Source organism: Eptatretus burgeri, chromosome 16 (genome assembly GCF_056783735.1).
Source record: "Eptatretus burgeri isolate ZD-2024b chromosome 16, Ebu_testis_v1, whole genome shotgun sequence".
Taxonomy (NCBI): Eukaryota; Metazoa; Chordata; class Myxini; order Myxiniformes; family Myxinidae; genus Eptatretus; species Eptatretus burgeri.
Window position 1 is genome coordinate 37,570,338 of NC_140976.1, and position 10,000 is coordinate 37,580,337.

Consider the following 10,000-nt stretch of genomic DNA (forward strand, 5'->3'; position numbering starts at 1 on the left):
CCTCAGAATCCACTCTTTCTCCCACCTCATCATTGGGCAGATCAGAACAAGCACGTGGAGAATTGGGTGCAGACTCTGGTCACCCCCAAAAAAGAGAAAATGCCAAGCCTCAATAACATCAGAACATTTCCAACTGGAATACATATCATACTTCTACAGCAGTAATGTCAGGTGTCAACATAATTAACTCACCAGTCAATGCTCGGGCTGCCTGTCGAGGAACAAATTCTGGGCAATCCAACAGCCGGGTGAAGTCGGTAGGCCTAAGTGTCTCCGAATTGGTGTGAGAAACAGGCAAGCCATAACTAAAGCCAGGAAAAGGATAAAATGCAGAAGGCGGACCAGGGATAGGCCAAGCCTCAGGCTGAATTTTTCGTCGAATACGGTCATCTTTTATCTCCACCTCTGTACTGTCCTCCACGGCCTGGAAATACCATGACAGGACTGTTAACATTTTCTTAAGCATCAGAAATATACCTTGTATGAAGCTTACGTTATTCAAAATGTTTATGCACAACAAAATGCATGTGCATTTACACCAAGAGGAAGCAACATTAGAGAATAAGTGCTAAAGTCTAAATTTTGATGAAAGGCAAAACAAGATTTTTCACCAAGAGAGAAAAAGGTCAAGAACACCTAGAATACATAAGGAAAAGAAACTCACAAAATTTACTCAACACAACAAATCTTGCAGATCAGCAACAGCGTAGACAGAATGATTCAATAGTTGAGAGTAGATTGGTTGTTCCCTCCAATTACAGGTGAAAGATGTGATTGGGAGTTTATTACCCCTGTTATGGATTATTACAAATCCTATATGATTGGAAATGCTTCGAGGTTCTGTGAAAAAGGCAATGTAAATTAAATAAGTACTGTGGACTGTGTGAAAGGATGTGTATGCAGACAGCTGAATGCACCAGTGGCACTCGGCACAGTGATGGATAGTCAACATAACTTTGAGGACTTTTGTTGAGGCAACAATGTTCGAGTAACATGACAGTTACACTCCTACATTAAAGTGGAACGAACTGTAAGAAAGTTTTGTTATGAGACACGATACTCTGAGCCAATGGTCAAGCTTTCGGTCAGTCTTGGAATTCAGAATGTCACCTGGTTTCAGGGTTGACCTTGTGTCGTTACAATATAAGGTGAACGGTGAGCGTTCGAGGGAGAAGGAAGACTTGAGATGTGAACCGGAGTTCCAGCTCCAGCTGAGTGCTGGGCATCTGGAGCGGCGTAGTGCAGTCAAGTTTGTTTTGCAAACACGAGCTGTGCATGGCGGGGCGGGCTGCTACGGCTTTGTGAGCTCTGCAACAGAGGGTGCATGTTGACCACAGACCCAAGTCTAGCCCATTGCACCTTCGCGGGTGTGGGTTAAACCCGTCAGCTGAATGGTTGAGTTCACGAGGAACCAATGCAACACCATGGGTCTCATCCACATTGACAATCCATGCCGACCACCCTCCCCACCCCCATGTGGTGACAAGCAACACTTCAGCTCACCATTTCCCTACTTAATTACATTGAGATGTCTCCGACACGTCCACAAGCCAAGCAACTCCATGTGATCCTATCTTTCCCATAAAATTCCTCAATCTACCTCACAAACACAACAATACCTTGATAAAAAGGAATAGTGAGTATATCCACCCATTGCCTTCAAAAACCATTGAAATTCTTCTTGGGACATTTTCAAACAGTTTTTGTGATAAACTCTTGTGGAATGACGTTCCACACTACTTCCAAAGATCATCTAAGTTCTGGGATTCTTTTTGACTTCTTCTTTGCCCAAATGTTCCAATTCAGCTTCAATGATATTGAGATCAGGGCTTTGATGAGGATATTTCATTTGTTGAAAGACTCCAGCTTCCTGTTTGTTTGTTTTGCAAATAAGTATCAATTATTCCAGAAGAGTGTTTTGATTATTATCTTGCTGCAAGACGAATTTTGAACCAATCAGTCTTGCAAAACTGGGGATAGCATGGCGGATTAAAATTTGTTTGTACCTTGCTGAGGTTAAAATACCATACATATTCAGCAATTTCCTCTCCGCTCCCATCTCTTGCTTTTGTTTGTCTGTGTGTTGTACTGCCCTCCAAAGAGTGATGATTACATTTACATCTCTCTATCAGACAACATGTACCAAGTATTAACCACTCATCCCAACTATCTCTTCCTCATACGTGGTGTTTTCAATTGTCACCATGCAAATTGGCTGGATGTTGGTACCTCTCTCACCAGCCATGGCACATCAGTAAAGGACTTTTGTGACTCCATGGGACTGACTTGATCTGTAAACTTTCCTACCCTGATTTCTGTCAATGGCAAATCCTAACTTCTAGATATGGTTATGATCAACTTCTCGCAAATGTCTCCTCATCTTCCTCGACTCCAATTGCTTCATCTGATCATTTGCATATGAAGGTCCACATCTCTCTGGCTTTTCTGAAAGAACAGCCTGAATGCTGGCGAGTCGGACAGTTCACTCAGGCAGATTAGAAGGGACTGCGTAATTCCAATCTACAAGCAGCCATCTCACGTTAGGACTAGTCTCCTATATCTACCGCCTCAATATCAACTCAGTCTGAGAATTCTTCCACAGATTCATCCCATCTCGTCTTCAGTTATCATACCCATCCTCCCACCCATGGTACACTGAATCCTGTGCTAAGACAGTTTCCTTGAAACAACTTGCCTTCTCCTCCTGGAAGGAAAATCCAAACAAAGGCAATCTCAATGCATTCCAAAAAGTCCGCAACAAGTGTGTGTCCACTCTCAAGTGAGCCAGAAAACAACATAAGACAAACCTCAAGAATGAACTTTCAAACTTGTCTCCCTCCTTGAAAACCTGGTGCTGCCTTGTTTAATCTGACTCCCCTCCATCTGTTCCATCTTCAAATGGCATCACAACTGACTCCACTCATGAGAAGGCAGAATGCCTCAATTCTATGCTTGCTTCCAAATCTTGTGTCCCCAACCCCTCACTCTTGGTACCCATCCTACCCAGTTACAACCAACAGCTCTTAAACTCCGTGTTATTTGCACCTGAGAAGGTGAAGAAGTTTCTGGCATCCCTCGAGACTGTTTCTGCAACTAGACCGGAAGGCATCAGCTCACGTATCCTAAAAACCTGCTCTGCTGCTCTTGCACATCCTCTCTTACTCTGTTATGTTCACCATATTATTTGGCCTAGGTCATGTTCCATCTGCTTGAAAGTCAGCCAACATCACTGCATTACATAAACAAGGTGCAAAAACCAATCCCATTAACCACAGACCTATCAGCTTGCTTCCAATCATCAGAAAGGTCATGGAATCCATCATAACAGTCGACATCAAATCCTTCTTCTTCTCCCATCATGGTCTGATCTCTGACCATTAATTCTGATTCAGACCAGGTAACTCTACCTTGGACATGCTGCATCTACTCTCCCAACAATGGATGAAGGCCCTCAATGTCAACCATGAGATCAGGGCTGTCTCTCTGGACATATCTCGAGCTTTCGATACAGTCTGATCCCACCTTGCTCTCCAAACTGTCTGCCTTGGGCATCCAAGGCTAAGTCCTCACATGGCTTACTGATTCCATCCACACTCAGAGCCAATGTGTGGCTTTCAACGGAATCTCTTCATCTCCTTTCCCTGCCAACATTCCAGGTCATAATCTTCATTAACGATCTCCCAGATTCTCTGGAATATCCCCTTTATCTATTTGCTGATGACTCCACCGTCTGCCATGACATCCCTCATCCTTCAGATAGGCAGGCTGTAGCCTCTTCCCTCTCTTCAGACCTTGAAAAAAAATCACAAGCCAGTCAAACACTTTGAATATGTCTTTCAATCCTGAGAAATCCCACACATTCAGTCTCTTGCTCCAAAAGGACTGTATAGCAAACCCTCCCATCTACTTTCTTAACAACTCTAAAAGAAGTTCAGTACACACAAACTTTTTGGTCTCGCTCTCAGCCATGATCTTTCTTGCACAAACCACATTTCAAAGTTCGCCTCCAAAGCCAGTTGCTGATTGGGCGTTCTCTATTTTGCAAAGTCCTTCCTTGGCACATCTGAACTCACTCTTATCCACCTACAAGACAAGGTGGATAAGACGAGACCGTCTGCTCTCTTCTCTGGGTTGGAGCCCCTGCCTCACACCTTGTTTAGCTTGATGCCATGGAAAACAAGGCCTTGAAAACCACTGGAATCTCCTGCGATGAAGCCGAGTCTATAGGCCTATGACTGCCATCGCAGACAGTTCAGCGGGCTCAATGTCTTCTTCCACCTCTTCTGGTCTTGGTCCCCCCCCTCTCTTTCCTCTTTGTGCTTTGTCCCACCCAGGTTTCTGCAGGGGGGCACGTGGTCCACCAGCAACCCTCTTCTAATAAAACTTCCAAAATCCAGGATCACTGCTCACCTCCACTCATTTGTTTCTCTTTTTTTCCACCTGTGGAATAAACTTCCAAACTTTCTTCAACCTCATTCTTCCCTCCAGGTCTTCAAGACAGCTGTTCACCAAAATCTCACATCACACCCCATTAAAAATAATGATCTTTTCTACCCGTCAACCACCGCAGCCTCCCCCTGCCTCTAACCAAGGCTGCACGTGAGAGTCTGCTTCTGCTTCCATCTTGTCCACACCATGCATCATCCATGACCAGTCATCCTTTCCCGCATCTCTTGTTGGCTGTCCCTGTTTGTTTTGTCCCTCAGCTCTACTGTTGGCATTTCCCCCATATCTTTCTACTAGCCCCTTTGTTCTGTTGCATCCTAACTGGTTCTGTGTTTTATCTCTCCCACGAGCCTTGATGCTGCATACAAAAAAAAGGAAAAAAGGCAGATTCAAAGAGATTTCCTTGTAAACAAAGGATAAAAGCAAATGCAGAGAGATACATGACAAAACGTTTCAAAAAACAAGTCATTTATACTGTTTAACACGATGCCTACAACCCTGAGAACTTGTCCTAATTATGATAAATGAGCAGAGAACCCGTCCGATGTGTGATCTTGTTTCAAGCAACACGTTCTTCTGATGGATACCTATATTTGGACGGTGTATAGGCAAATGACAGCTCTGTGTTGGCAAACAACAACAAAAAAACTTATGAAGTTATGTGCATGAAGCAAAATCATACCTACTGCTTATAATTCAAAACACCTTACTGCACTGGAAAACGTGGGGACAGGAATACTGCACTGTAAACGAACTTGTAATATCCTCCTCCACCCGGAGCGGCGCGACACAATACACATTTACAAAGTGAATTGGCATTCCTTACCACACTCAACGGCAAAGATAAAACACCCCTATACATTAATTGGGGTCATGGTGATTCGATGTAGAAAGTCTGGATAGACAGGAAGATAGAATGTTAAGAACAGGAAGAAATGGAATTGGAAGAGGGAGATTAAGACGTCAATTGGGGGAGGGGGGGTTGAGGACTTGTGGTTGGAAGGCAGTTGAGGACTTGAGGAAGAAAGGGGGAGGGGATGACAGAGTTGGCTTGGGGGAGGAAGGGCAAAGAGGGGACAGAGTTGGGATTGAGGGGTTTGAAGCTTTTGAGGGGGTGTGGGAGAGAGTTGAGGACATTGGGCTGGGAGGGGGTTTGAGGATTTGAAGAAAGGGGGAGGGCAGCATAGAGTTTGGGTGTGGTGGTAAGGGGGTCAGAGAGGTCAGAGTTGGGAAGGGGGTGAAGGACATGGGATTATGTGTGAGTGTAAGGGGAAGAGGGGGGGGGGTAGGGACCTGAAGCCACATTTTACATGAGGCAGAATTTCCATGGGTCCGTGATAGTCCCGTTGTGTCTTTAGGGTCTGTCGGGCCTTTTGGGTCCTCAGGGTCTTTTGGTTCCTCGAGGTCTTTTGGTTCCTTGGGGTCTTTTGTGTCATGTGGGTCTTTGGAGTCTTTTCGGTCTTTTTGGTCCTTGGTGCATTTTTGGATCTTCGGGGTCTTTTAGATCTTGTCCCAAAACTTTCTACAATTGAGTGTCCATTGGATTTTCGGAGTCTTTTCAGTCTTTTGGGTCCTTGAGGTCGTTCGGGCCTTTTGGGTCCGAGGGGGGCGGGCAGGTCTCTTGGGTCCTCTGGGCACCTTAGGTTAAGTATTTCAGGTGACAATTGTGGGTGGCGTCAGGTCAGCTGTCCAACCAATGGGTGAGGAGTGGATATACATACACACACATACATACATACATACACACATACATAATCACATACACTTGCTCCACTATCTATAGATTAGTGTTGGCTCTGGACTTTCCCCAACTTTCATTTTCTGACCAAACAACCCAACAGGATGATAAAATATGTAAATAATTTACTGTTTGGGCCCAAATAAATCAAAAGCAAGCCAAGGAAGAATATTACTTCAACTAAATACATATGCTTTCAATGAACGTGTGGACAACATTCAGTCACCAAATGTTACAATAATGCACAGAAGCATGGGCATGCAACAACTTAACCTTCTTCACCTCCAATGCTTTTATCCTCAAATTTTAAAACGGGTACACAGCGCCATCTATCTGGTCATAAAATGTCCTCTCTTTATCCTTGAAAGCTTATCTTGCTTTGTAGGATCCTGGCAATAGCAACCTTGCAACTTTTATTCAAAGAGTTAATTATGACAAATTAACAGAGGATTCCACGTGGGCTTGCTCCCCAACAGTTTCACGTATTGCTATGTTTTCATGCAATATAATTTCCTATAGACGACTTGCATAAAAAGCAGGTGAAACAAAAATCAGCTCGTTTTAACATAAACAGCTCCACCATCACCAAACTCACTTCCCCTACCCCCCCCCCCTTTCTACCCCCAAAACCTTCCCCGACCAAATAGCCTTTACATAGAGGAGACAAATACTCCAAGAAAATTTAAAATGCACTGACTTGAAAAATAAAATTCAAGTTTGTTTTCCAGTGTCTCCTTGTCATATGTTCGTTCTGTGTTGATGCCTTCTATTTATACAGAGTCGAGTCTAGTGGAAAAGCTAGAAAACCAAACAGAACAGCGAAAACAGTGGAAAGTGGGGAAACACAAACGGCAGTGGACTGAGTGGAGAGAGAAATTATTAAGGAAGAATGGGTGAACAGAAGAATGAGAGTACTGGTAGGGGGAGAACACAAGGGGTGAAGAAGCTGGGTACAAGCTGAAGCACACATCAAAGGGGCTGAACGAAGAGGAGAAGAGGAAGAGAAAAAACAGCAATGGTAAAACAAAATAAAACAAAATAAAAAGGGGATAGAGGAAGGGGGCGGGGGGATTACCTGGAAAAGAAGTGGTGAGCTTGGGGAGGGTTTAGGTGAGTAGAAAACATCAAGGGTATTGATGGAGGGGTGACCTGAGGAGGTGAACAGTTATCTTGAAGCTCTGGAGGAAAGAACAACGTTGAAATTAATGAAGTTGGGAAAAGAGGAACAAATGAGTGGCGAGGGAGGTTTTTTTTGTATACCTTGTCGAGGCTCGTATGAGAGCTAACGCACAGCGCACAGCAAGGGGGGCATGAGACAAGAGGGGCGGCAGTGGGAAGGACAAAACAGTGGGGAACAGAGACATTAGGAGATCAATGGAAAGGAGAGGGATGGGGCGGGGAACATGGGATATACAAGACGGACATTACAGGGACTTTCAGGAAGGAAAGCAGGGAATTTGAAGGAGGTGGATTTGGGGTGGATTAACGAGGGTAGAAAAGATAGAGTATTTGGATGGGGGACGATAAGAAGTGGTGGTGAACAGCTGTTTTGAAGGCATGGAGGGAAGAATGGGATTGAACAGAGTGAGGGAGTTTATTCCAAAGTTGGGAAAAAAGAGGAATGAAAGAGTGAAGGTGAGCAGTGATTCGTGATTTTGGTAGTTCTCCCAGAAGGGGGTTGTTGGCGGACCTTGGGTGTCCTACGGAAATATGGTGGGGACAAATCGCAGACAGAGCGGGGGGTCGGGGGGGGGGCAGACCAGAGAGCTACATTTCGGAAAAACAATATAACCTAAAAGAGAACTGTCCTTGGACCAGATCCGGAAATTCCTCACAACCCTGACTGAACTACTCGCCGAAGCTCAGGAGATGCAAGCGCTGGGGCAAACACAACGCCAGATTATGGACTGGTTGTTTGATCTATGTGCTGTGTATGGCCTGTGGTGTGCAATAATGAGCATCATTCCCGCTCCCGAGCATCGTTCCTGTCCAATTATCACCATCGTTTCCACTTGCTCCAAAGGATTTACAGATGCTGGAGTGTCCAGCAACAGGGAAGAGTGTGCAAACACAAACCACGGAAGTCCTATGCAGAAGCGTGCCGAGATGCTGAAGCAGGTGGAGGACAATCCTGCTAAAAGGGAACCCCCATGTCAGAAAGGCAAGAAGCACAAGGGTTGAGTCGTCCCACTTACCCTCATGTATGTATGATCCTGGACCTTGGCGACCTGTGGCACCCTGGTGGGGACGACCGGCTGCTGATTAGTCGTGTCATCATATCCTGCCACTGCAACAGTGTTCACACAAACATCTCACTCTGCATCGAGTGTAATGGGGCGGTGTTGGATGCCCAGACGTGGCAACGGTTGCCGGTGCCGCTACAGGCGTCAAACCTTCAGGCCTCAGCCAAAGGGGTAAACCACTTCCTGGCACCGGACTGCGACAACATAATTCAGGTAAATAATGATATGATGGTCACCATATTCCATTGGACTCATCTTCACAAGGGGCCCATCTGGTGCCTGGCTTCAGCCAATGGCGATGATGTCTCACCACTTCGCTGGATGGGTGGGCAGACATATACTGAAGTGGTGTACGAGTTGCTTGCTGCAAGTGACCTTGAAAATGCATTGGGCTTGAGTCTATGGTATAACTTCCTCTGCCCACTTTGGACACCAGCTTCTGCTACACAGTTGGCTTTCACCATCCCAATTTCCACCCCAACAATATGACTCACCTTGTATATGAAATATACAGTTGGTGTACCTGGCCAATGGGACCAAGCATGACAGCGGCGGGCCCACAAAGACAACCACGCCAGAGGCGAGCTGTGTGCCAACCCTTTCTGACCAGGAAATGCTCTCCCAGGCCGTACTGTTGGAACGCCTTGTCTTGGCCAGCCTAGAAAACCCTGGCATCAATGCAGATATGGCAACTCGGTACTTCTAAGTGTAGGATTTGCATGCTGTTGGCTGCAATGCCCTGGAAGACGCAAAGACTGTCATTGCAGCAAACTGCCACAGCTTCAAGCACAACAACTATAGCTTCATCCTGCGTTCATGTAGGCCGGAGGGAACGGGGGAGTACTCGGACTTACTGTACAGGTCCACGCTTCTGGACTATATGCGCCGGTGTATCTACCAGTGTCCTTCCTGGGCAGTCCAGTATGAGATCAACTGGACCAATCGACTGGAGTCCAATGTCCTGCACATACATCTTACACAACTGCTGCAGGATAAATTTCTCGCTCTCTTCCCACATGATGATGCACGATTTGCAATCTATGAGAAGTTTGTGAATAATGTGGTATACCTGGTGATGCAGATGCACTGCCAGAACGCCATGGTCCCCCATGCGTGCAATGCACCACTGTGTTCCCCCACGGCTATGGTGGGAAAGGCTATGCTAACACATATCCTCCACTGTGACGAATGGAGGACACTCAGCCTGCCTGATGCCCAGTTGCTAGTACAGGACTATATTGTGTTCTCTGAGTACACACTCCTGTACCTAAAGGCCATAGGTCTCCCCCAGATGGCAGAGAAGCTTTCCGGAGGCACCTAAAAATGTAGACATCATCGACAATGACTGGCAGGCCGCCCCCCCCCCCACCCCCAAGCTCGATAAATGTGGCGCGCCTAAAATAACCAGTGCTTGCGTGCATTGGAACTGTAGTCGGGACGATTGCCAAAGGAGCGAGCTGGAACAGCTACATGAAAATGGATATTTATGTGCTTCAAGCAAAGCTTCCATGCTTCCACCTCATGGCCTTGGCAAATAAAGCACACATGCGTAGTGCGGAAAAGCACTCGAAAG

General features: G+C 45.9%; 1 protein-coding gene across 6 annotated transcripts in view; it reads right to left on the reverse strand.

Annotated features, from left to right (window-relative positions):
- The window catches only part of LOC147010870 (la-related protein 1-like), a 221,043-nt gene that overhangs the window by 62,349 nt on the left and 148,694 nt on the right, over window positions 1-10,000 (reverse strand). For all 6 annotated transcript variants that reach the window (XR_015052200.1, XM_085858857.1, XM_085858860.1 and 3 more), the window contains 2 exons: window positions 193-424; window positions 1-75 (listed from right to left, as the gene is read on the reverse strand). The exon at window positions 1-75 is cut by the window's left edge and continues 110 nt beyond it. Coding sequence is in view for 5 of the 6 variants with exons in the window: in XM_085858857.1 (XP_085714983.1) it covers window positions 1-75; window positions 193-424 (307 nt within the window). In the remaining variant the exon portion in view is untranslated. The remainder of the gene's footprint in view (window positions 76-192; window positions 425-10,000) is intronic.